Here is a 25,787-nt window from a genome sequence, read left to right as displayed (position 1 = left end):
TTTTGGGCTCCCGGAGGCGAGCGAGGGCTCAGCAAGGAGACGAAGCGGGGTGGGTGCAGCGTTTATATTTCCCTCGAGCCGTGCTCCGTACAGAAAGACACCAAAAAACGCCCCTGACCCCAAACAGGGGGGGCTCCGGGGTCTCGGTGGGGTGGGGAGAGGCAGCACGGGGCTGGGGGGGACCCCATGGGGAACCCCAACCCCATAGCTCTGGATTTTAGGGCTGGATCTCGAAACAGAGGATTAAAAAAAAAAAAAATAGAGCTGCTAGGTGAGATCCCCGTACACAACTGTTCCAAAAATAGCCTTTTCTTCCCCAATTTTTCTGGAGGAGGCAGCGACGGGAGCGTCTGTGCGTGTTTTGGGGTGGGTTTGGGGTTTTTTAGCTCAGAAGGCACTGAGGGCTCGGCGGATCCAGGGCTGGGGGCTGATGCTCCCCACTGACGCTCCCCCTGGCTCTCGAGTTTGGCTTTTTTTCTCATTTTTTACAGAAAAATGAACCTCGCAGCCCTGCTGCTGGGGGTGCAGGGGCTCCCCGTCGTCTCCTGCTGGGGGCTGAGCAGGAGGAGCCCCCAAATTGTGCCCGGTGAGGTGGAAAAGTTGCTGCCCGGGGTGCCCTGGGGCCATGTCCCAGCCACAAAACCCCACAAAAAGCAGCCAAAGCCCCACAAAGCCCCGGGATAAAGGGTGAGGAATGTGTTTTGGGGGGGGGGCAGGGTGCTGAGCAAAGCGTTTGGGCTCCCAGCGAGCTGTCCCTGCCAGCTCCGGGCTGCTGGAGCCCCCCCCCATGCTCTCTGTCCTTCATCCTCCTCTTCCTCCCCCTGCCCGCCTTCATCCTCGGGCTCTGTGCTGCAGCAGCGATCCTGAATTTGCCCCAAATGAGGAAAATCTCTCCCCAGGACGCCCAGAATTTGGGGTTTTCCCCCCCTGTGAGTAAGGACAGGGACCCTGCTGCCCTCTCCCCTGGTTGTAGGGCCGGGCTGGCTGCCCCAAATCCAGCCCCGTGCCCCCTGCAGCCCCTCTCCTGGGAGATGGGTTAAAAAAAACACAAATTGGGTGTTTGTAAAAAATATGTACAACGTCTCCACTCGGCCCTGCAGCCCTTCCTTGGCTCCCCGTGGGTGCGAAACGCTCTGAGGACAGGGAGGCGAAGGTTTAAATAATTCACATTGTGGTCAACTTCATTGGGAATTTGGGGGGGAGGAGGGGGAGAGCAGTCCGAGGAGGGGACACCATGTGCAAAACTGTAAACCGGGCGGGGGGGGAGAGGGCTGCAGCCAGCTCGGGGCTCTCCCCCGGCCCTACTTTTGGTGCTAAAACCACGGCGGGGTGGGCTGAAGGCCGGGCTCCTGCCCCAAATCCTCATCACGGCACAGCCAGGCCTCGAGAGGAAGTTTTGGGGTCAGTTTTGGGGCCGGCTGTGCTGTTGATAAGGACGGGAGCCGAATTCCCTCCTGCTCCATCCCCCTAAAAAAAAAAAAAAAAATCCTCTCCCGGAGCTCAGGAGGAGTCGCGGTCCATGCTGCAGCCCAGGGCCTCGATGTCGTTGCTGATGTGGGAGATCATGCGGTCCCACTCGTCCTCCTCCGAGGGCACCGACTGCTCGTCCGAGCTGCCCGCGGCCCCGTTGCCGTTGGTGGTGGAGTTGGAGGTGGTGCTGAGCGTCCGCCGGTACCTGCCGAAGCTGTCGGTGATGATGCCGCGGCCGTCCTTCACCCCGATGGTCTCCAGGAAGTTCTCGAAGTGTTGGCTGTCCTTTTCGGGAATGAAGGGCCGCAGGCCTGCCCCGTGGGAAGGAGAAAACAAGAAGGAAATCGGGTAAATAGGGGGAAAAATGGGAAATATGGGAGTTTTTAGCTGTGTCACACAGCCCCCGGGCTCGCCGCGGCGGTGTTGGGGCCGCCTCTCCGGCTCGCGGCCCCAAAACGCTGCTGGATGGGGTTGAGGAGAGTTCACGGGGCTGAGTTGGGATTTTGGGAGCTCAGCAGGGCTGGCTGCTGCTTCAGCACCGAAGCACGTTGCTGGGCTTTGAGCTCCGTGACCCTAATCAGCGTGTGATTAACGGAGGGGGGGGCTCAGGACCCTTTAATCTGTCCCCGCACCCCGCTGGGGGCTCACAGCTCAGCGTGGGTAAATCAAGCGGGGCTACGTGTGCCTGACGCCCAAAATGCTTGGAAGGAAACCCCACACACCCAAAAATTTGGGGTTGAGGGGGATGTGGAGCTAGGTGGGGGGGGAGGCTCTTCCTATTTGTGCTGTTTCGGGTTATTGAAGCCAAAATTAAGCGGGGAGATGGAGGTGAGGGGACTCCAAGAGCCCCCTGAGGCTCTCAGCGCCCTTTTAGGGAGGGGAAATGGAAGGGTCCTGCTCCCTTCCCATATAACGTCCGCCTCCTGGCGCTGCGCAGGGCCACGTGGGTGCTGCCAGTCCTTTTGGGGTTATAAATTCACTTCCTGACGGTGCAGATCCCCGAAAAAACCCTGTGCAGAGCAGAGGGATGAACGCCAAACCTGTCCCGTGCCATAAACAGCTTCGGGGTGCCACCAGCACGCAGAAACCCCACAGGACCCCGAGCATCGCCCCCTGCTCGCCGTCTGGCGCCCGAGGAGCTCACCCCGAGCCCACAAAACAACCAGCAGCAGCCTCGATCAGCGTGAAAAAAGGGGGAAAAAAGAAGGGGAGCCGCTCACCCAGCAGCAGGAACTTCCTGCTGTCCCCGTAGAGCTGCTTCAGGTTGATGCAGAACTCGTGGATGGAGGCCCCGTTGCGGTACTCGTGCAGCAGCATGGCGAACTGCTGGATCTCCTGGGAGGAGAGCTTCGTCCGTAGCTGAGGAGAGAAGCACGCCAAGAGGGGCAGGGGTTTATTTTTGGAGCGCTCTCGCTCACTCGGAGGGAGATCAGGGGGATGAAACGATGGGGTCGGGGTGTTGTGATGCGTCCCAGCGCGCCGCCGGGGGAGCAGGGGGTGGAGGAGCTCCCGCAGGGGGACAACGTGAGCCTGAAGGAAGCAGGATTTGCCTGGAAAATGCTGTGAGGAGTTCCCACGCCAGCACAGACTTATTAAACGTGACGAGGTGACGAACCCACAGCACTCAGAAAGCCCCAAAGCCAAAAGAAAGGAGCTCGGGCACAAAATCGCAGCGCTGCAGGGGGCAAAAGGCACCACACGAGGGTCCAACCCTGCTCCCAAAGCAGGTTTCTTAGAGAAAGAGGGCTGCTGAGGGTGCAAACGTGTTCCTAAAAGCACGCAGACCCCAAAAAGGGAAGGCAATCTGTCCCTACCGTCATCATGTAGTCCTGCAGCAGCTCCGTGGCCGTGGTGCTCAGCTCGCTCTCGCTGACGGTCTTGATGTGGGGAGACTGCTGGGGCAGGAAGGAGGAGGGGGAGCTGTCACCGGCCTCTAAGGCTTCTGGAAAGGAACTGGAACAAGGAGAGATGGTGAGGAAATCCCCCCGAGCCCGAGGAGCTCCGGGTCACCCCGCTCCTGGAGGGGCGCTGCCGGGCAGCAGGACCAACGAGGAGCGCTTCAGATTTGGGATGTGCTGCACACGGAGCTCTAGGGAGGGAGAAATCCCCCTCCACGTGCTTTTGATTTCAGAACGCCGGGGAAAAAGGTCCCCCAAAACATCTTATTGTGGGGTTAAATCTTAAAATCTGAGGATTTAAATCTTAAATTATGAGAATTTAAGATTTAAATCGGTGAATCGGAGAACTTAAGATTTAAGATTTAAATTGGAGAATTTAAGATTAAGCTGGTAGACACCATTTAAATCTTAAATTCTGAGAACTTAAATCTTAAAATCTGAGAATTTAAGATTTAAATCGGTGAATCAGAGAACTTAAGATTTAAGATCTAAATTCTCAGAATTTAAGATTTAAATTGGTGAATTGGAGGATTTAAGGTTTAAATCGGAGAACTTAAGATTAAGCCAGTAGACACCATTTAAATCTTAAATTCTGAGAACTTAAATCTTAAAAGCTGAGAATTTAAGATTTAAATCGGTGAATTTAAGATTTAAATAGGAGAATTTGAGATTAAGCTGGTAGACACCATTTAAATCTTAATTCCTGAGAATTTAAATCTTAAATTCTCCGCTTCACCGATTTAAAATCTTAAATTCTCTGATTTTAAGCTTTAAACGGTGTCCACCAGCTCGAAGCCAGGGCTTTGCGTGCCAAGTTTTTTCAGCCCCCAGCTGCTGTTGCTGCTTTTTGGAGGTCAGCTGGGTGCCTACGTGACCTTGGGCCAGCAGCACGGAACAAAACGCCCAAGGTTGCTGATTTGGCAGCCCCGCGCCGCGCCCCAGACACTGCTGATGCTGGGAAACCTTCCAGCCGGGCTCAGCAGACAGCAATTTTGTTTGGGGGGGGGCTTAAAGCTGGCAGCGGGGCTGCCTAAGCCAGGATTTCTTCCTCCCCGGGGCTGTGGCGTCGTGCTGCACCTGCCCTTGACTTACACGGTGCTCGCTTCTGTCTCGTAGGGTTCCTTCACGTCCACTTTTGTAGAAGAGTCATCTGCAAGGGAGGTGGTGGAGAGGTGAAATTCGGGAGGCAGGAGCTTGGTGGCTCAGATTTTGGGGCTGAGGGGGCAGAGGGCTGGGCACGGAGCCCCAGGGGAGGTGCAAAAAAAACCCCCGGGGAGGATGCGGAGCTCGGTTTGCTGCCTCCATCCCCCAGGAACAGAGAAGGGCGAGGGGGAAGGACGCAGAGGCTGATTTTTTTTTTTGGCTCCCCGCAGCCTGGGAGCATCTCCAGGCAGGTGCTGTTCCAGTTAAAGAAAAAAGGGGCTTGTTCTCAGCACGGAGAAGCCCCTGAAGGAGGGGAAAGGCGGAGCTGGTGCTCTTTGGAGGGCGGGGAGGCAGAGGGGGGGAGGCTGAGGCTGGAAAGGGATCCCAAAAACGAGCACTCACCGCTGTGCAGGGACAGGTGGCGCGTCGGCGTGGACGCCCCATCGAATATTGCCCGGTCCAAGAAGTCGATGGTGGACTCGGTGTAAACAATCTGGAAGACTTGGCTGAGCAGGGAGCACAGCTCCTCCGCCGTCACCTGGGGAGGGAGAGGGGGGGAAAGGGGAGGCGTGTGGGGCAGCAGCCCCTTTATCTCGGCTCCCCCGCCAGGGCTGCGTGGGCAGGGGGATGTTTATAGGGCTGCTGTCTGCCCCTGAAGGGATGGGAAGCTGCTTTTCGGGGCTGTGGGACGCTGCCTGCCTTCAGGTGAGAAATTTGGAGCTTCGGGGCAGCTCTGTCAGCTCTCCCTGCTCCTCTGGCCCAAGGGGATGGTGAGAAATGAGCCGTGTGGCATCTCAGCACCCTGCCCTAACGCCAGGCGAGCAGCTCCCAGCTCCTAAATCCCACTCCCAGCTCCTAAATCCCACTCTCAGTTCCTAAATCCCACCCCCAACTCCTAAATCCCACTCCCAGCTCCTAAATCCCACCCCCAGCCCTGCCCTGTCTCTTCCCCTCCCTCATTTCAGCCCCTCGGGACTGCAGCTCCGTGCCCTCCATCCCAAATTAGTGCGAGCACCCCGGGGAGCAGCACCTCTCCCCCCCCCCCGCCCCCAGTGTGATTTGAGGCTGATTCTGGACTCGTGGGTGATGTTTTTTGGAGCCTTACTTTGTTCTCCGTGGCCAGCACCACCAAGCAGCAAGCCTCCACGGGCACCACGCCGCTCTCCGACAGCGAGCCCGACGTCAGCGCCTTGGAGCTCTCGGCGCAGAGGCTCTGGCTGGGGGAGATCCCGGGGTCCTGAGCTGAGAGAGAGACACAAGGAGATGTCACAAGCAGATTTCTGACACCTCCATCAAATTCTGCCTGCATTTCCAGGGCTCAGACAGCCTCAGGAAGCTAGCAGCAGAATCAGAGCCCCGTAAGCTGGCTGTTTGTTCGCTCCCCAGCCCTTCCTCTGCCGTCGCAGGGTTTGTAATCCACTAAATCGTCGCTGTTCCAGCCCCAAAGGAGCTCAACCCCAATTCTGTTGGGGCCGGGGGAGGAATTTCTGGGCACGAGATGAGTTTTTGCACCCCCACAACCCCCCAAAAACATGGCCCGGATCCAGCATCCTCCACCTCACCCGGCGTGCTTGCATTTTGTGAGCCCCACCGCCCGCGGGGGCAGGATCCCAACCCTTCCTCGGCCCCAAGAAGGAGAAAAAAGGAGGGACTGGAACAGCTCGGGGGCACCCACACCCCCAAAACACCATTTATTGCCTCAAAACACCCCCTTGCTAGCATTTATGGCCGCCGAGCTTTTAGGGTCAGTGGCAGCAAGGCTTCTTTTTGCCCCGCTGGCCCCAAAACACCCCCTTTGCTGGCATTTATGGCCGCCGAGCTTTTAGGGTTTTTAGCTTTTTGCCCCGCTGGCCCCCCCCCCTACCCGTTTTCAGCACGATCAAGTGAGCGGAGTCGTCGCGGATGTAGGAGACGGCGGCGATGTCGTGGATGGGGACCCTGAGGATGAGATCCTCGCCGTCCCGCCACACCAGCTTGATGTTGTAGGCCGACAGGCTGATCACGGCGTCGTGCTCGGGGCTCAGCTGCCCCGGGAGCTGGTGAGCTCGCTGCAAGGAGCAAGGGGAGCTGTTAAAAAACTGAATCCGTCCTCCCCCGGTAGCAGGGCGGGGGGAGGATGCTGCTCGGGGTGGGATTCTGGCCCTAAAACCCCCCCCCGAGCCTTTTTTGTGAGGGTTTGAGAGGTTTTTTTGGTGGCTCACCTTGGCGTTATCGATCAGGTGCAGGATCTCGGTGCGGCTGGAGGGATTCAGGTAGCCCGGGATGGACGTCAGCTGGCCTAAATACTGGGAAAGAAGCAGAAAGGGGGGGTTAGCGTGACCCCAAAACACTCAGCGGGCCCCCAGAAGCCTTCTTTGAGCTGCCAGACAGCACCCGAGCGCGAAAACCCACTCGTTTTTAGGTAAACCTCGCGTTTTAGGGCTATCAGGGCCTCAAAACTGCAGAGGGAGGTAACCCGGCGAGGCAGAGCCACGAGAGAGGGGGGAAAAAGAAAGCGAAAGAGCCGCCAGCTGCCTGCGGGGGGCCCCCGGGAGGGTTTGGGGGAAGAGGGGGAGAGGTTCCCCCGAAATTACCTTCACCTCCTTCTCGATGTAGTCGTTCAGGAGGATGTCCGGCTCGACGCGGTCGGGCAGGGACACCAGGACGGTGTGGAGGGGCCGTCGCTCCGTCACCTTCTCCTGGGCTTTCTTGTCGCGGCCCTTCTCGCCCTTCAGGAAGACTCGCTTGAAAGGGGACACGATCCCGGGCTGCAGGGAGGGGAAAAAAGAGAGGGCAGGGAGTGAGGGAGGGCTGGGAAACAAAATTTGGGGAGCCCAGCGTGGGCTGGTAGGGTCAGGAGTCAGAGCTACGAGTCCAAAGGCGTCGTTTTCCCACACAGAGGTGTTTTTTTTCCCATTTTTGCCCGCACAGGGAAGGATTTCTGCCTCAGATCTAACCCAAACCCACCTTTTTTTACCTTAAAACCGTCCCCCTGCGGCCTATCCCTCCGTCCCCTGCCCCTCTCCTCACGCACAAGGGGTGAGGCAGGGCCGGTGAGGCAAAAAACCCCAAACTAAGAGCAGGGAACGGCACCCAGGGGATTCACCGAGCTGCTTTTTGGGGATTTCAACGAGGAGGAGACTGAAATAACCCCAAAATATCACTTATGGGGCAGGGAAGTGGTCGGGAAGAGCCCCTGCGAGCAGCAAATCCCAGCTCTCCCCACCCGTACCCGCTGCCACAAGGACATCGGGGACAGCCCGGCCCCAAAACGCGACGTGGGAAGAGCCCAAAGGGCTCCAAAAAACCCCAACGCGAGGGCAGCCGGCCCCAAAACGCTTCCCCAAATCTCGTTTTCGGGGCTGGTTTTGGAGAAATGACGTGGAAAAAGCGGGCCAGCCCGGCCGGTTCCGCTTTCTGTGCCAAAATTGCGCCGATCTGCCCCAAAATCTGAGCTGAACCCCAAATAAATCCCCTCGGGGACAGGGCTGGGGACGCTCCCGGAGAATCGGGGTCTCCTCCAAGCGGGGCTCGGCCCCGATTTTGCTCCTGGGGGAGCCCAAATTTAGGGTGGCGGCGTTTTTGGGGTCGATGGCAGCCCGCACCTACCTCACTCTCCATCGACGACCCCAAAAAAGCGAGGAGGGGATCCCAAAACCTCGGGGGGAGCCGTCCCCGGCTGCTGGAGGCTGGCAGATCGCGGCCCGGAAGCGCGCCAACCGCAGCTTCCTCCTGCGAGCGGCGAAAACGCCGAAAACAGGCGGTTCTCACCAAAAAAAAAAGGGGTTTTGGGGAAGGAGGAGGGTCCGAGGGGGGGCAGCCCCGTTTGGGGTCGGGCTGGCGGCCCATGGGATTTGTTATTGCATGATCCCAGCCCCAGGAAGCAGAAGGTGAGGCCTGTAGGGTGATAATCCCAAAGCCGAGAGGGTTTTGAGCAATTTCTCCTCCAAATTTCAGCCATTTTGGTAAAAATTGGGTGCTCTGGCTTCATTTGGGCTGCGGGGATTTTTTTTTTTTAGGGCTTGGTGTTTGAGCAGACAGCCGAGTGCTTGGAAATAGGGGCGGGAGGAGGCCGCCCCCAAAAGCAGCCCCCGGTGAGGTGCTTTGCCCAGCTCCGTGCAGCAAAATGGGTTCAGAAAAGGCTTTTTTGGGTGTCCCTACAGGGCAGCCCCCACCTGGGGATGCCTTCAGGATTCAGAAGCCGCGGGGAAGATCCCAAAAGAGGCAGATATAGGATCAGGGGGTAAAGGGCTGCTGTAAGGGGCATGGGGGTGCCTCCAGCAGGGCAGGAGCTGGCCCCAAACACGAAATTTGGGGCCGTTTCCACTCCAGACCCCTCCTGGATGTTTGAATCCACCCCAAAATTATGGGTAATTAATGGGATAACGAGGCGGGGGGTGAATTACAGGCCGGAGGGGTGGCGGGCAGGGAGGGGGCTCAGCCCCTACAGAGGCAGCAAGCAGCCAACAGCTGATTTACCGACCCTATAGGCAGCTTTACCGACCCTACAGCCGGTTTTATTGACCCTACAGGTGATTTACCAACCCTACAGCCGGTTTTATGGACCCTAGAGCCGGTTTTACAGACCCTACAGCTGGCTTTACTGACCCTACAGCCGGTTTTACCAACCCTACAGCCAGTTTTACTGACCCTACAGTTGTTTTTACCAACCCTACAGCAGGTTTTACCAACCCTACAGCTGGCTTTGCAGACCCTACAGCTTATTTACCGACCCTACAGCTTTTTTTACCAACCCTACAGCTGGTTTTATGGACCCTACAGCCGGTTTCACCAACCCTACAGTTGGCTTTACAGACCCTACAGAGTTTTATTGACCCTACAGCTGGCTTTACTGATCCTACAGCTAGCTTTACAGACCCTACAGCTGGTTTATTGACCCTACAGACAGCTTTACCAACCCTACAGTTGTTTTTACTGACCCTATAGCTGGTTTCACCAACCATATAGCTGGTTTTACCAACCCTACAACTGACTCTACAGACCCTACAGCTGATTTACCAACCCTACAGCTGGTTTAATTGACCCTACAGCTGGTTTTACCGATCCTACAGCTGATTTACCGACCCTACAATCGATTTTACTGACCCTGCAGCTGGCTTTACCAACCCTACAGCCGGTTTTACTGACCCAACAGCTGGCTTTATGGACCCTACAGCCGGCCTTACAGACCCCACAGCTGATTTACCAACCCTACAGCTAGTTTCATTGACCCTACAGCCTGTTTCATTGACCCTACAGCTGGTTTTACCGATCCTACAGCTGATTTACCAACCCTACAGCTAGTTTTATGGACCCTACAGCTGATTTCACCGACCCCTACAGCTGGTTTTATGACCCTACAGCCGGTTTTACCGCCCCTACAGCTAATTTACCAACTCTACAGCTGATTTTACCGCCCCTACAGCAGGTTTTATGGACCCTACAGCCCGTTCCCTGCTCGGCCCTGCACGTGCCAGGGTTCCTGGGCTGATTTTTGGCGTATGGCCGCTGGAGCGGGTGCAGACACAGAGCTGTGGGACCAGCTGGAGGTGCACAGGGGTCTCTGGAGCCCACCCTGGTGCCACCAGGACCCTTCTCGTGGACCTTTATCCCTCCCCACCCCGCTGCAAGTCACCCATCCCCACACCTGGGCCACCCCATGCCCATAATTCTGTTAATTTTGGCACTTTTATAGGGTGCTCCAAGCATCCCTCTGGCTTTGGGGGATTCGATAAAGGGATGAACCGGCACCGCGGGGACTCGGGGGTCTCAACATCGGGTTTTGGGGGCGCCCAGCTTGGCTCTCACCCTTTAGGGCCAGGTCAAAATAACTTTGTGCTTCGGCAGGGCACGAGAGGAAGGGTTTTGTCCTGTAGGGTTTTATTCCAAAGGGTTTTTGTTCTGGGTCGCTCCTCGCCCCACCCTGCTGGCTGCTCTCCAGCACCCTGAGTCATCCATCCCCTCCAAACCAACCCCCCCCCACCAGCTTTGGGATCTCCTTTGGGGCCAAATCGCCCCAAATCCCCCCAGGGAACCCTCTCGGGGCGATCCCAGCTGCTGCAGGGCGCAGAGCAGCAGATTATTCAATTTAGGTAATTTAGGGACGATTTCCTGGAGAAAAGGGGGCCAGCACCCACGTCGGTCTTCAAGGAAACGAGAGAAAAAGCCCAAAAAGTGTCAAAAACCCCCGAGAGAGCGAGGCGAGGCGCCGGGCTGTGGGATTTTCCTTCGAGGCAAGAGGAAAGGAATTTTTTCCCCGGCTATTTTTAGCCAAGCCTCGTTCCTCCTCCGGCCCCGCTCCTCCTCCTGCCTCCCAGGAGCCCGGCGAGGCCGAGCTGGAGCTGCCCCAGGGAGGCAGCGGAGCCCTCTCCGACCCAATTTGCTTCCCCTTTGTAGGGTTGGGGGCTCCATGGGTCGCTGTGACCCCTATTTTTTTTGGGGGGGGAGCTCGCTGCTGGGTAAAAAGCCATCAAGTCGGAGAGTTTTGGGTCCAGACGCTGAGGAAAGCGCCCAAAAAGCTTTTTTTTAAGCCTTAAACCCGAGGGTGCAGCTCCCTGGCACCTCCCGCCGCCTGGGGATCCATCTCTTGAGGGTTTTGGGGGGTGATTTCCCTTCTTTGCACCCCGGGAGGGGAGGTGGAAACGGGCAGACCCAAAACCGAGCGGTTTGGGGCTGTTTTGGGGCTGTTTTCACACCTCCTGAGTCCCTCAGAGTGTTATATTCGGGTTGGGGGCTCTCCTCGTGTCCCCAACGCTGCTTTGTCACCCTCCAGAGGCTTCCAGGCTGGCCGTGCCCCCAGGGGATGCTCAGCACACGCTCCTGCTGCTCCCATCCCTCGTTCAGGTGGCCCCAAAGCAGGATTTTCCTCCCAGTCCGGCCCCAAAGCAGGATTTTCCTCCTCCCAGCCCTGCCCCAGAGCAGGATTTTCCTCCCAGCCCCACAAATAAGGCTGAAGGAACTCCCCTGCCCCGTCCCAACCCCTAATCCTGCGGCTCACCCACACCCCGAGGGGATTTTTCCCTGGGGAAGAGCTTCTCTCCAAGCCCCCAGGGCTGGGAACCTCTGTCCCGGCAGCCAAACGAGCTCCTGGACGGCGTTTCCAAGCTCAAAAACACCGCAGGGGGGTGGCAAAGAGCTGGTTCGGCACCACCACGAGGGAAAACGGGCAGAAAACGGGCAGAAAACGGGCAGGGAACTGGTCCCAGTCGGACCTGCAGCCCCACAGGACACCAGGGAGCGTGGCTTTGGGGAGCAGGATGCGAGGAGTGATGGGGTTTTGATAGAGGATCAGAGGTTGGCGGGGAGAGGAGAGCTTCTGCACGAGGTGTGAGTGCTCCCCACACGCTGCCGACCCCACGGGGCCCTCCTGAGCACCAGGACCCAGGTTTGGGGTCCTGGGAAGAGCATGGGGCCAAACCTTCCTACCTGGGGTGTGCTACAGGGCCCCACAGAGCTGCCAGGTCGGTCAGTGCTGGCTGGACTCGATGGGAGAGGGGCTACCGGGGGCTCGGTGGCCACCACTGAGGTGTTGGTGGCCACAGGGCTCGGCCAGGAGCCCCGCTGCTGTCCCCACAGCCAGGGCAGGGCTTGGAGGCTGGCAGCCAGGGGGGCTCTGCGCGGCGAGCAGCTGCCCCAGGCTGGATCTCGTGGTGAAACGAGGTGTAAAATGGTGAAAATAGGCAAAAAAAAAAAAGGGTAAAAGGTGAGCAAAGCAATGGGAATAAAAGGACAAGATGGGGGGAGAGAAGGGAAATGGGGAGAGGGGGGAAGGGGGGCAAGGAGAGGGGGGAAAGGGGAAGAATGGGGGAAAAAGGGGGGGAAAGAGGTAAAAAGGGGGGAAAATCGAGGGAAAATTGGGGGAAGAAGGGAAAAGCGGGGGGAAAACGGGGAAAAATGGGGCGAAAAGGGGGAAAAGAGGGGGAAAAGGGGGGAAAAGATGGGGAAAATAGGTAAAAAGGGGGGAAAATCGAGGGAAAATTGGGGGAAGAAGGGAAAAGCGGGGGGAAAACGGGGGAAAATGGGGTGAAAAGGGGTAAAAGAGGGGGAAAACGGGGGGAAAAGGGGAAAAAGAGGGGGAACACGGGGGAAATCGGGGGAAGGAGGGGGAAATCGGGGGGAAAAGGGGGGAAAACGGGGAAAAGGAGGGGAAATCTGGGGAAAGGGGGGGAAAAACGGGGGAATAGATGGGGAAAAGGGGGCAAAACGGGGGAAAAGGCAGGGAAGAGGCGTCCCCGAGGCCCCGCGGCAGCAGCAGCCCCGCTCCCCGCCCCCCCCTCAGCCCCCCCCCCGGGGCCGGGCCGTGAGGCGCCGCTTGGGGCCTGGCCCCGGGGCCGCGCTCACCTTGCGGCCCTTCCTGCCCTCCTCCTCCATAGCGGCTGCGGAGGCGGCCCCGGCCCCCCCCGGGGCATCCCCGGCGTGGTGGAAAGGGGGGAGAAGAAGCGGCGGGGGCCGGGCCCGGCTCGGGGAGCTCCCGGTTGAGCCCCGGGGCCCCGCGGCCGCCTCAGCGCCCCCGGCCCCGCTTCCAGCCCGCCGCCATCTTGGGCGGCGCCTTCCCGGCCTGCCCCGCGCGGCGGCGGCGGCGCCTGGAGGACTGACGTCAGTCCTCCAGCTCCGGCGGGAAGCGCGGCCACGCCCCCTTCATTTGCATAACCACGCCTGGTTATCACGAGGCCACGCCCCCTCTCTCTGCCTCAGCGGCGGCGTGGTGACGTCACGCGCCGCAGCGCTCCCGCAGCCATGGCGGCCGCGGGGGGAGGCCGGGGCCGCCGCCATCGTTCTCCATCCGCCGCCATCCGCCGCCATCCGCCGCCGGAGCCGCCTGTGATGGCCGCGGGAGGGGTGAGGGAGCCGCGCGGTGCCGGGATTCGCCCCGGATGGCTTTCGGTTATGGCGGCCGGGCCGGGATGCGGAGCTGCGGCCTGCTCCCCCCCTGCGAGGCCTCGCTCCCTCCCTTTGAGGCTTCGCCCTCCCCCATCCCCGCAAGCCGTCCAGCATGGCGGGGCCTGCCGTGGTCCCGGCCGTTCCTGCAGCGCTTGCCAGAGCAGCCGCGGGGTGGTTTGAGGCCTCCCCTTGTGCCCCCCTGGGGGAGGCTATAGAAATCCCAAACACGGGCCCGGCCCCTATGGGGGTGTGAGGGGCCTGAGGGGCTCCAGGCAGCTGGGGAGGGGGTCCCCGTTCCCACTGGGGTCTTCAGAGCCACTCCCTTCCCGTCCCTTTCCTCTCCTAACGCCCCGCTGCTGCTTTTTAGGGCCGAGCCTCCCCTCTGATGGCTAAGGAAGACGCCTGAAGCTGCACGGATCCCGCAGGTGAGTTAGCGGGGCCGCCCTGATGGCCCTTTAACCGGTGTCAGAGGGTTCGGAAGAGGCTTACTTTGAGTTTTTAACCGCCTCGTGGTGGTTTTGGGGCCGCCAAACGCGTCCCTGAAGGAAAACCACAACCATGGGGCTGGTTAATGCCCCAGCAGGTAACAGGGAGGCTTTGTTGATGCTGTAGGATTTGAGGCCCTGCACCCCATAAGGGTTCTCTTCACCTTGTTGGGTTTTTCCTCACGCTCTGCCTGCCCCTCGTGGTGGTGAGGCACCGAGCTGCGGTCCTCCAAGCACATCCCCTTGCCCCCACAGCACCTGCCAGGCTCCGGCGAGCCGCGGTCACCGCAAGCCTTCCAGCGTGGCGGGGCCTGCGGTGGCCCCGACCATTCCTGCAGCGCTTGCCAGAGCAACCCCGGGAGCTCCGGGGCCTCCCCCTGCACCCCTGGGGGAGGCCGTGGGGGTCTTGGACACACCCAGGTGGCGCTCACCCTGCCTGCGGTGCCTGCTGGGGCTTTTTTAACCGCTCTTGACTCTTTTTGCAGGGTTTAAATCCCGATTTTGGACCACGATGGGCTGCGGGGAGAGAGGAGCGGCGGCTCCAGCCCTGTGAGGCTCCTCCCGTGGCGGGGTCGCAGCCGTGAAGCCGCCCGCCGAGGCGTGGGCAGGGATCTGAGCCCCCCCGTGGTGCTCTGCCTGGATCCCACAGAGGTGAGGTGAAGCCTTGGGGGGCCCCTCACTGGAAACTGGGGTCACCCTGGATAAAAAAAAGCATCTGACTGAGCTTGGTTTGTTTTTCTGATTAACAAAACTCTGTGTTTAATTCCAGGAGAAATTCCCCAGCCCGCGTTGGCACCCAGACACCTCGAGGAGCTGCCCGATGCCACGGGGTGCTCGCGTCCTGATCGCTGCCCTCTGGGAGGGACGGGGTTTGGGCTGGGATCCCCCGCCCCCAAAACAAAATCTGCCGCTCTCCGTAGGGCCCGGCGTCAAGTATGAGGAGGGGTGAGCGCTGTAGCGACGTTTTGGGGTAAAACCTCTCCTGTTTAGTGCTGTATCAGACCAATAAACACGATTTCCTCACGTTCCTGGTGTCTCTTTGTGGTCCTGGGGCCGCCCGTGCAGCTTTGCTGCGTTTCCTGGGATTTTGGGGAGCCAGCCTCATGAACGGGTGTTGAATTTGGGACATGGAACGGCCCCAAAACCCCACCCCACACCCTCCTGGTGCACCGGAGGCACCGACCAGCGCCCGTGGGCGTGGGGCCGGATGCGGGCAGGCACCGGAACGGGCGTAGTGGATGTAGTGCGCGCAGTGTGTGTAGTGCACACAGTGGATGTAGTGCATGCAGTGTGCGTAGTGCATGCAGTGGATGTAGTGCATGCAGTGTGTGTAGTGCATGCGGTGTGTGTAGTGCACGCAGTGGATGTAGTGCACGCAGTGGATGTAGTGCACGCAATGCGTGCAGCAGGTGCAGTGCATGCAGTGGATGCAGCAGCGCTACCTCCGGAGGGAAGTGACGCCGCGTGACCGCAGCTGGGGACACCGCAGTGGTCCCGATGGATAAAATCAGGGGGCTCACAGCCCTATGGCGCCCACCCCGCGCCCCCCACCCACCCAAACCCAGCGCCCACCCTTCCCCGTGAGGATGGGTGCTGCAGGGGGTGACCCGAGCGCCCCAGGGCGTGGCGCCGAGCCCAAATCCCCACCCCGTGGCCCCCGCTGTCCCCATCCCACCCGTGGGAGGTGGGAGGTGACGGGGCCGGGCCACCCCCACCCCGAGTCCCGTGGGGCGCCTGCGCTGCAGGAAGCCGGGGCGGTGGCGGCGGCAGCAGCGGTGGTGGCGGCAGCAGGGGGGGGAAGTCGGGCGGCGCCCCGCGTTGGGTGGGCGCAGCATGGCGGAGCAGGAGGGCCCCGAATTCGGCAAGGCCGACTTCGTCCTGCTGGACGAGGTCACCATGGAGCACTTCATGGAGAACCTGCGCCTACGGTACGGGGTTGGGGATTTGGGGTGGGGATGACTGGATGGAGGAGGATGTGGGCAACGCCCCGCGATGCCGACCCTGTTAGGGCGGTGACGGGGGGCGCCGCCAGCACCGGGAGACCCCAAATCCCTTGCGGTGTGGGGAAAGCAGCCCCGGGGGGTGCAAATCCTGTCCGTCCTTATGCGTCTGTGCGTCCATCCCAACCGCGGTGCCCCCGTTTCCTGCCCACACCCCGCAGGAAGAGCCCGCGGTGCCCCGTGGCGGGGTCTCATCCTGCCCCGCCGCCCGCAGGTTCTCAAAGGGCCGCATCTACACCTACATCGGGGAGGTGGTGGTGGCGGTGAACCCGTACCGGCCCATGGGGCTTTACGGCCCCGCCGTGGTGGAGCAGTACCGGGGCCGCGAGCTCTACGAGCGCCCGCCGCACCTCTTCGCCTTGGCCGACGCCGCCTACAAAGCCATGAAACGCCGCGCCAAGGACACCTGCATCGTCATTTCGGGTAAAAAGGGGGCACCCCAAAGGTTGGGGGTCGGGAACCCGTAATCGCCTGCCCTTGCCCACCTCCTGCCTCTCTTTCAGGTGAGAGCGGGGCGGGGAAGACGGAGGCCAGCAAGTACATCATGCAGTACATCGCCGCCATCACCAACCCCACCCAGCGCGCCGAGGTGGAGAGGTGGGTCCGGCACCACGTCTCCGTGCAGAGTGGGGTGGTCCCGGGGGGCTCGGTGCCCCTAAGAGGGGTGTTAGGGGGGGGTTTTGGGGTCAGCGGGCCGTGTCCTCGCGCCGCGCAGGGTGAAGAACGTGCTGCTCAAGTCCAACTGCGTCCTGGAGGCTTTCGGCAACGCCAAGACCAACCGCAACGACAACTCCAGCCGCTTCGGCAAGTACATGGACATCAACTTCGACTTCAAGGGTGACCCCACAGGCGGCCATATCCATAACTACCTCCTGGAGAAGGTGTGTGGGGCGCGGGGCGCGGGGTGTGGGTATGGGGGCGTGGTGCTGGGCCCCCGGCACCCACCCGCTGCTGCCTCTTCCAGTCCCGGATCCTCCAGCAGCAGCCGGGAGAGAGGAACTTCCACTCCTTCTACCAGGTGTGGGGTGGGGTGGGATGGGATTGATGGGATGGGATCAATGGGATGGGTATAGGATGAGATGGGATTGATGGGATGGGATCAATGGGATAGGATGAGATGGGATGGGGATGGAATGGGATGGGGTAGATGGGATGGGATGGGATGGGATTGATGGGATGGGATGAGATGGGATGGGATTGATAGGATGAGATGGGATGGGATCAATGGGATTGATGGGATCAATGGGATGGGATGGGACGGGATTGATGGGATGAGATGGGACGGGATTGATGGGATGGGACGGGACGGGATTGATGGGATGGGATGGGATTGATAGGATGAGATGGGATGGGATTGATGGGACAGAATGAGATGGGATGGGATCAATGGGATGGGATGGGACGGGATTGATGGGATGGATGGGATGGGATTGATAGGATAGAATGAGATGGAATGGGATTGATAGGATGGGATTGATGGGATGGGATCGATGGGATAGGATGAGATGGGATCAATGGGATGGGACGGGACGGGATTGATGAGATGGGATGGGATTGGTGGAATAGGATGAGATGGGATGGGGATGGGATGGGATCGATGAGATGGGGTAGATGGGACAGGACGGGATGGGATGGAATGGGATGGGACTCATGGGATGGGATAGAATGGGATGGGATCCATGGGAAGTTACAGGATGGCTGGGATAGGATGGATCAGACATAATATAAAGGATGGGATGAGACAGGTGGGATGAGAGGGGATGGGACGGATGGAATCTATGGGATGGGACGTAATGGATGGGATGGGATGGATGGATAGGAACAGGATGGAAGAGGTGGGATGGGACAGGATGGGTGGGATGGGGATGGGATAGGATGGATAAAACGGGGCAGGTGGGATGAGAGGGGATGGATGGGGTGGGAATGGGATGAAGAGAATCTGTGGGATGGGACGTGATGGATGAGAAGGGATGGATGGGTCAGATGGGGTGGGGATGGGTGGGATGGGAAAGGATGGGTGGGATCTATGGGATGAATGGGATGGAATGGGATGGATGGGATGGGGAAGTACAGGACAGGGTGCAACAGTGTGGGGACAAGACTGGGACAGGTCAGGGGACACCAGGCTGGGTGGGACGGGGACAGGGGTCCTGGTGCCCCCCAGGGCAGGGTGCTGACACCCCCCCTGCCCCATAGCTGCTGCTGGGAGCCCCTGATGATCTGCTGGCCTCGCTGCACCTCTGCCGGGACCCCAGCGCCTACCGCTACACCCGGGAGGGCGCCCAGAGCAGCGTGAGTGGGCTGGGGGTGGGCGTGGGGTGGGCGGGGATCCCGGGGGTCCCGTTCTTCACCCGCATCCCCCCCAGGCTGGCAGCAACGACGCGGACGGCTTCCGGGCGGTGGAGGAGGCGATGACCATCATCGGCTTCTCCCCGGAGGAGGTGGGCGCCGTGCACCGCATCCTGGCGGCCATCCTGCACCTGGTGAGTGCACCAGTATGGTCCCACGTGGACCAGTATGGTCCCATGTGCACCAGTATGGTCCCATGTGCACCAGTATGGTCCTACATGCACCGGTATGGTCCCAGATGCACCAGTATAGTCCCATGCACACCAGTATGGTCCCACGTGCACCAGTATGGTCCCATATGCGCCACTATGATCCTGTGCACACCAGTCTGGTCCCACGTGCACCAGTATGGTCCCACTCGCACCAGTATGGTCCTGTGCACACCAATATGGTCCCACATGCACCAGTATGGTCCTGTGTAGACCAGTATGGTCCCATGTGCACTAGTATGGTCCCATACATGCCACTATGATCCTGTGCACACCAGTATGGTCCCAGATGCACCAGTATGGTCCCATGTGCACTATTATGGTCCCGTGCACACCAGTATGGTCCCACATGCACTAGTATGGTCCCCCCCACACCAGTATAGTCCCACGTGCACCAGTATGGTCCCCCACACACCAGTATAGTCCCACGTGCACCAGTATGGTCCCTGATACACCAGTATAGTCCCGTGCACACCAGTATGGTCCCACGTGCACCACTATGATCCTGTGCACACCAGTCTGGTCCCACACGCACCAGTATGGTCCTGTCACACCAGTACGGTCCCAGACACACCAGTATAGTCCTGTGCACACCAGTATGACCCCACACACACCACTACGATCCTGTGCACACCAGTATGACCCCACACCCACCCGTACGGCCCCGTGCCCACCAACACAACCCCACGCCGCCCAGCCCGGCCCAGCCCCACCATCACAGCCCCAGTTCCACCCAGTACAGCCCAGTATCCGCAGGGCAACGTGCGCTTCGTGGCGGAGGGCGAGGAGGCGGCGCTGGAGGCCCCGGAGCAGCTGCAGGCGCTGGCCCAGCTGACGGCCACGGCCCCCGAGCAGCTCCGCAAGGCGCTGCTGGCCCGCACGGTGGCCACGGGCGGCGGGGAGCTGATCGAGAAGGGCCACAGCCCCACCGAGGCCGCCTACGGCAGGGACGCCTGCGCCAAGGTGAGGTGGGAAACGGGAAAACCCCACCGCCGGGGTCCCCGAGTGCACACCGAGACCCCGAAATCCGTCCCCAGGCCGTCTACGAGCGGCTCTTCAGCTGGATCGTGGGGCGCATCAACGCCGGCATCGCGGCGCGGGGCTACGACGCGCGGCTGCACGGCAAGGGCACGGTGATCGGCGTCCTCGATATCTACGGGTTCGAGATCTTCGACACCAACAGGTGACGTGGTCCCCGTGGAAGGGGAGGGGGGGGGGACAGGGACGCGGGGGAGAGGTGGGATGGGGATGGGGGAGAACCTTGGAGGGGTTGTGGGGGAGTGGGGATGGGATGGGAGGGATGAGGAGGGGACAGATGGGGAGGATGTGGGGATGGGGAGGACCAGGAGGGGACAGGGGACATTTGGGGTGACAAATGGAAGGGATTGGGGATGGGGTGGACCAGGTGGGGACAGGGGACATCTGGGAGGGACTGGGGATGGGATTGGGGATGGGGAGGACCAGGAGGGGACAGGGGACACGTGGGAGGGACTGGGGATGGGATTGGGGATGGGGAGGACCAGGAGGGGACAGGGGACATCTGGGGGGGACTGGGGATGGGATTGGGGATGGGGAGGACCAGGAGGGGACAGGGGACATGTGGGGTGACAAATGGAAGGGATTGGGGATGGGGTGGACCAGGTGGGGACAGGGGACATCTGGGAGGGACTGGGGATGGGATTGGGGATGGGGAGGACCAGGAGGGGACAGGGGACATCTGGGAGGGACACGTGGAAGGGATTGGGGATGGGGAGGACCAGGAAGGGACAGGGGACACGTGGGAGGGACTGGGGATGGGATTGGGGATGGGGAGGACAAGGAGGGGACAGGGGACATCTGGGGGGGACTGGGGATGGGATTGGGGTTGGGGAGGAGAAGGAGGGGACAGGGGACATCTGGGGGGGACAAATGGAAGGGATTGGGGATGGGGAGGACCAGGAGGGGACAGGGGACATCTGGGAGGGACACGTGGAAGGGATTGGGGATGGGGAGGACCAGGAAGGGACAGGGGACACGTGGGAGGGACTGGGGATGGGATTGGGGATGGGGAGGACAAGGAGGGGACAGGGGACATCTGGGGGGGACTGGGGATGGGATTGGGGATGGGGAGGAGAAGGAGGGGACAGGGGACATCTGGGGGGGACAAATGGAAGGGATTGGGGATGGGGAGGACCAGGAGGGGACAGGGGACATCTGGGAGGGACACATGGAAGGGATTGGGGATGGGGAGGACCAGGAAGGGACAGGGGACACGTGGGAGGGACTGGGGATGGGATTGGGGATGGGGAGGACAAGGAGGGGACAGGGGACATCTGGGGGGGACTGGGGATGGGATTGGGGATGGGGAGGAGAAGGAGGGGACAGGGGACATCTGGGGGGGACAAATGGAAGGGATTGGGGATGGGGAGGACCAGGAGGGGACAAGGGACACCTGGGAGGGACTGGGGATGGGATTGGGGATGGGGAGGGGACGTGGAAGGGATGGGACCCAGGAGGGGCGCGTGGAGGGGACAGGGCTCAGAGGGACACCTGGAGAGGATGTCACCTAGCAGGGACACCCGGAGGGACAGCAGCAGGGCCGTGAGCTCGGGGGGCCGGGTGACCGTGGCCGTCCTGACTCCCCCCCCGGGCTCAGCTTCGAGCAGTTCTGCATCAACTACTGCAACGAGAAGCTGCAGCAGCTCTTCATCGAGCTCATCCTGCGGCAGGAGCAGGCCGAGTACCAGCGCGAGGGCATCGCCTGGCAGAAGGTGAGCGCGCACGGGGCCGGCATCACCCGGCGGGGGGGGGGAGATTTTTTGGGGTGCTGGGAGACGGGAGGTGATTTTTGGGGACGCGTTGCCTTCCTCCTTAGATCGAGTACTTCAGCAACGAGCCCATCGTGGAGCTGGTGGAGCAGCCCCACCGTGGCATCCTGGCGCTGCTGGATGAGGCGTGCTTGGCCGTGGGGACGGTCACCGACGCGCTCTTCCTGGCCTCCATGGACACCCGCCTGGGTCGCCACCCCCACTACAGCAGCCGCAAGGTGCTTTTGGGGCTGGGGGGAGTAAAAGGGGGGGCCCGTGGGCTGGGGTTGACACCCTCTTTGCCCCCCCAGCTCTGCCCCACAGACAAGACCATGGAGTTCAACCGCGACTTCCGCATCAAGCACTACGCCGGAGATGTCACGTATGGGGGCTGGGGGGCACCACGAAGAAACCCTGGGGGGGTTTTGGGGCTGTGGAGGAGTTTGAGACGGCATGGGGGAACATTTGGGGTCATGGCGGGGCTGTGGGGGCTCTTGGGGTGTCCATGGTTGGCCATGGGGCCGTGGAGAACCACAGCGGGCCATGGGGTTTTGGTGTCGTTTGGAGATTTGGGGGTTTGGGTGGGCACCCATGGGGGGCCGTGGGGTTTTGGGGAACCACGGGGGGCCACGGGGATGTAGGGAACCACAAAAAAACCCTGGGGGGGTCTTGGGGCCACAGAGGACTTTGAGAGGGCATGGGGGAACATTTGGGGTCATGGTGGGGCTGTGGGGGCTCTTGGGGGGTCCGTGGTTGGCCATGGAGAACCACAGCGGGCCATGGGGTGCTTTGTGGGGTTTTGGTGTCATATGGGGACTTGGGGGTGTGGGTGGCCACTGGGGACTGTGGGCATCCATGGTGGACTGTGGGGAACTACCAAAAACCCATGTGGGGGTCTTGGGGCCACGGAGGACTTTGAGAGGCCATGGGGGAACATTTGGGGTCATGGCAGGGCTGTGGGGGCTCTTGTGGGGTGTCCATGGTCCATTATCCCTGCCCCCCCAGCACGGTGTCCCCGTCCCGCAGGTACTCGGTGGAGGGCTTCCTGGACAAGAACAAGGACACACTCTTCCAGGACTTCAAGCGGCTGCTCTACAACAGGTTGGGGACAGCGAGGGGCTGGGGACACAGCCAGGGGACGCTGCCACGGGGCGGGAGGTGGCAGAGGAGCCCGGTGTCACCAGCCCCACGCCGCCACCGTCCCCAGCGCCGACCCCGTGCTGCGTGCCATGTGGCCCGACGGCGAGCAGAGCATCACCGAGGTCACCAAGCGCCCGCTGACGGCCGCCACCCTCTTCAAGAACTCCATCGTGGCCCTGGTGGAGAACCTGGCCTCCAAGGTACCAGCTGGCCACGTCCCTTTGTGTCCCCAAGCCAACCTGGTGCGTCCCCAAATCGGCTAAAAGTGTCCCCAAGCCACCGGGACGCGCTCCCGAGGCGTGTCCCCAAGCCGGGTGGGCTCCCTAAATCCTTAAATCCAGCTGTGCGTGTCCCCGAGGCGCATCCCTATATGGCCAAGGTGTCCCCGTGCAGCCAGACACGACCCCAAACTGTCCCCGAGCCACGTGGGGTTGTCCCCAAGCCACCAAACTCTCCTGTCCCCACGCCAGCCCCAAGGTTTGGGGCCACGCGGGCGCGGGGAGCGCGCCAAGCTGTGCGGGGACAGGGGAACGGGGCCACCCCCTGTCCCCCTATAACCAGCCCCTCCTTAGGAGCCCTACTACGTGCGCTGCATCAAGCCCAACGACCAGAAGTCGCCCACGCTCTTCGACGAGGAGCGCTGCCGCCACCAGGTCGCCTACCTGGGGCTGCTGGAGAACGTGCGGGTGCGCCGCGCCGGCTTCGCCTACCGCCAGCCCTACGACCGCTTCCTGCTGCGGTACGGCCCCGACGACCCACAACAGGGGGTCCTCAGCAGCCCTCGTGCATCATCCCACTCACCCGACCCCTTTTATACCCCCCCAGGTACAAGATGACGTGCGAGTACACGTGGCCCAACCACCTGATGGCCACCGACCGCGAGGCGGCGCAAGCCCTGCTGGAGCAGCACGGCTTCCAGGACGACGTGGCTTATGGGCACAGCAAGGTCTTCATCCGCACGCCCCGCACCCTCTTCTGCCTCGAGCAGGAGCGGGCGCAGCTCATCCCCATCATCGTGCTGCTGCTGCAGAAGGTGGGGTGGCATGGGGGTGACATTGGGGTGACATTGGGGGCAGGACTCGGGGTTGGCGCAAGGAGTGGGTTTTTTGGACCCTCAGGCTGATGGGGCCGGCTCCGGGCTCCCCCAAACACTCCTGGGGGGGCTCAGGGGACGCATCCAGCCCCGCAGCACATTTTGGGGCAGGGGCAGCACTTTGGGGACCGCCCCCGCTGAGCCTCACGCTGCAGGGCTCGGAGCCTGGCACCGTGCTCCTGGCACCCCCACCTCACATCCACGGACGGGGACGACGACGGGGAGGGTCCCCACCGCTGCCACACACCCCGGAGGCGGTGACACCACCGCCTAGGTCCCCAAATCCCCCCCGAGGGTGGCATTTTGGCGGGGACAAAGCGCCGGCTGCTCTCTTCCAGGCGTGGCGCGGCGCCCTGGCCCGCCGGCGCTGCCGCTACCTGCGCGCCGCCTACACCATCATGAGCTACTACAAGAGGCACAAGGTGAAGGCGTACCTGCGGGAGCTGCTGCGGCGCTTCCAGGGGGTCCGTGCCATGCCCGATTTCGGCAAGAGCCTGGCCTGGCCCGTGCCGCCGGCCGTGCTGGAGCGCTTCCAGGAGAACAGCCAGCAGCTCTTCCGCAGGTGCCAGCAACGCGCGGGGGTGCGTGGCGAGCGGGGGCCGCGCCGGGGATGCGGTGGTCGTGGTGTTTGAGCGCCCCGTGCGCCCCCCACCCCGCAGGTGGAGAGCGAGGCAGATCGTCAAGAACATCCCCCCCTCGGACATGGCGCAGATCCGGGCCAAGGTGGCCGCTATGGAGGTGCTGCAGGGGCTGCGGAAGGATTGGGGGTGCCAACGGGGCTGGGCACGGGATTATCTGTCCTCGGTAAGGGCACGGCGTGGATGGCGGGACCCCAAAATCCCACCCCAACCCGCTGCGCACCCCCTTCCCGACCACCCTACACCGCCTTCCCCGCAGGCCAGCGAGAACCCCGGGCTGGCGCTGCCCTTCGCCCGCCGCGTGCAGGCTCTGCGGGACAAGGTGCACTTCGGCTCCGTCCTCTTCTCCGGACACGTCCGTAAGGTGAGGGGCTCTGCGGGGCCGGCGTGTCCCCATCGGTGTCCCCCTTTGTCACCCCCCCCCCCCCCCCCTCACTCGTCCCTGCCCCGCAGATCAACCGCTTCAACAAGAGCCGCGACCGCGCCATCCTCATCACCGACCAGCACCTCTACAAGCTGGAGCCCCGGCAGCAGTACCGGGTGATGCGGGCGCTGCCCCTCAGCACCGTGAGTGTCCCCAGCACCGGGTGGCACCGGGGTGGCCGTCCTGGCTGTCCCTGTCCCTTCCGATATCCCCGTGTCCCACCCACGTGGGTAGATCTCCGGGATGGGGGCGGCACGCCGTCCCCGTTGCGGTGCCGTGGCACCACCGCGGTGCCGTGACTCCCTCGTGGTGTCGTGACACCCTCGTGGTGTCGTGACACTATCGTGACACCCCGCAGGTGACGGGGCTGAGCGTGACGAGCTGCCAGGCGCAGCTGGTGGTCTTCCACACGCAGAGCCACGACGACCTGGCCGTCTGCCTGCACAAGACGCAGCCGCCGGGGGACAACCGGGTGGGCGAGCTGGTGGGCGTCCTGCTGGAGCACTGCCGAGCGTGAGTAGGGCCGGGGACAGCCTTCTGGGGTGGGGGGCAACCCCCCTAAAACGCCCCCGCTGAGGCCGTGCCCTTGCAGGACCAAGAGAGAGCTGCAGGTCCGCGTCTCCGACTGCATCCAGCTGAGCCTGCGCGGGCGCAAGAGGCTGCTGACCGTGGAGAAGAAGCCGGGCCTGGCCAGCCCCGATTTCCGCAAGAGCCGCGACGGTTTCGTCCTCTACTGGCCCGAAAGATGAGGGGGTGGCCGCCCTGAGTGTCCCCCCTCACCCTCAAGCACTGCCACCGGCGCCGCGGTGGCCCCCCTGCGTGGGGTCGGGGGGACAGCAGCGTCCTCGTCCCTGCCCCGTGCTCCGTCCTGCTGGCACATGCCCAGGAGCCTCCCCCAGCCCCGTGCGCCCCCCGTCCTGTGTCCCCCCCCTTCCCCTGGGCCATGCCAAAGCCTCTGAGTGCACTGGGAATAAAGAGAGCTGGCTGGGAGCGTGGGTGTGAGCGTGTCTGGGACATCCCAGCCTTCTTTTCACGGTGCAGCCCCAAATCGGGGGGCGCTGGAGCCCGTGGGGACCCCTGTGAGCCAGGTCCCGATGTCCCTGACACTTGGGGTCCTTGTGCCCCTGTGTCCTGCTGTCTCTGGGTCCCCACATCCGTGTGTGTGCTGGGTACTGGGGTCAGTGCGTTGTGTGCCGGGTGTTTTCTGAGGGTTGGGGGGTTGTTGTGTCACTGCACAACCGCTTCTTGCACCACCGGGGCAGTGCTGGATTGCTTCTTCCTGGTACCCTGTTG

At 61.7% G+C, this 25,787-nt stretch overlaps 2 protein-coding genes, 1 long non-coding RNA gene and 1 other non-coding gene across 4 annotated transcripts; 3 read left to right on the top strand and 1 right to left on the bottom strand.

Moving 5' to 3' along the window:
- Positions 1-1,478: 1,478 nt before the first annotated feature.
- On the bottom strand, positions 1,479-12,968 carry CCM2 (CCM2 scaffold protein). The gene is made up of 10 exons (XM_032180773.1): positions 12,831-12,968; positions 7,085-7,258; positions 6,713-6,796; positions 6,376-6,559; positions 5,617-5,753; positions 4,914-5,049; positions 4,461-4,518; positions 3,285-3,423; positions 2,691-2,829; positions 1,479-1,781 (listed from the first exon to the last, which is right to left on the bottom strand). Exons 1-10 carry the CDS (start codon positions 12,858-12,860, stop codon positions 1,501-1,503), a joined length of 1,362 nt encoding a protein of 453 aa, XP_032036664.1. The 5' UTR covers positions 12,861-12,968; the 3' UTR covers positions 1,479-1,500.
- Positions 12,969-13,208: 240 nt separating this feature from the next.
- LOC116486203 lies at positions 13,209-14,882 on the top strand. Its single transcript, XR_004252936.1, has 4 exons — positions 13,209-13,328; positions 13,738-13,795; positions 14,341-14,506; positions 14,625-14,882. It is a non-coding gene; the product is annotated as an uncharacterized LOC116486203 (long non-coding RNA).
- Positions 13,467-13,600, top strand: LOC116486929. The gene has a single exon (XR_004253032.1). It is a non-coding gene; the product is annotated as a small nucleolar RNA SNORA9 (small nucleolar RNA).
- Positions 14,883-15,688: 806 nt separating the features above from the next.
- Positions 15,689-25,243, top strand: MYO1G (myosin IG). Its single transcript, XM_032183288.1, has 22 exons — positions 15,689-15,783; positions 16,070-16,278; positions 16,359-16,452; positions 16,571-16,736; positions 16,820-16,873; positions 18,052-18,147; positions 18,222-18,338; positions 19,170-19,376; positions 19,451-19,596; positions 21,049-21,163; positions 21,268-21,438; positions 21,511-21,581; positions 22,226-22,300; positions 22,407-22,539; positions 22,912-23,078; positions 23,165-23,372; positions 23,771-23,994; positions 24,092-24,236; positions 24,330-24,434; positions 24,524-24,637; positions 24,853-25,007; positions 25,087-25,243. Exons 1-22 carry the CDS (start codon positions 15,689-15,691, stop codon positions 25,241-25,243), a joined length of 3,024 nt encoding a protein of 1,007 aa, XP_032039179.1.
- Positions 25,244-25,787: the final 544 nt, after the last annotated feature.

The sequence above is a fragment of the Aythya fuligula genome, chromosome 2, assembly GCF_009819795.1.
Source record: "Aythya fuligula isolate bAytFul2 chromosome 2, bAytFul2.pri, whole genome shotgun sequence".
Lineage (NCBI taxonomy): Eukaryota > Metazoa > Chordata > Aves > Anseriformes > Anatidae > Aythya > Aythya fuligula.
Note: the sequence above shows the minus strand (reverse complement) of the source record. Positions and strands in the feature narration are given on the sequence as shown.

Bases quoted from the DNA above. Each gene is read 5' to 3' on its own strand.
- CCM2 (XM_032180773.1), bottom strand. From the start codon at position 12,860: ATGGAGGAGGAGGGCAGGAAGGGCCGCAAG. The intron at 4,519-4,913 runs GTGAGTGCTCGT...CCTCCCTTGCAG, and splicing joins CCACCTGTCCCTGCACAGCG to ATGACTCTTCTACAAAAGTG. The intron at 1,782-2,690 runs GTGAGCGGCTCC...CCCACGGGGCAG, and splicing joins CAGGAAGTTCCTGCTGCTGG to GCCTGCGGCCCTTCATTCCC.
- MYO1G (XM_032183288.1), top strand. From the start codon at position 15,689: ATGGCGGAGCAGGAGGGCCCCGAATTCGGCAAGGCCGACTTCGTCCTG. The intron at 16,737-16,819 runs GTGTGTGGGGCG...TGCCTCTTCCAG, and splicing joins ATAACTACCTCCTGGAGAAG to TCCCGGATCCTCCAGCAGCA. The intron at 23,079-23,164 runs GTACGGCCCCGA...ATACCCCCCCAG, and splicing joins TACGACCGCTTCCTGCTGCG to GTACAAGATGACGTGCGAGT.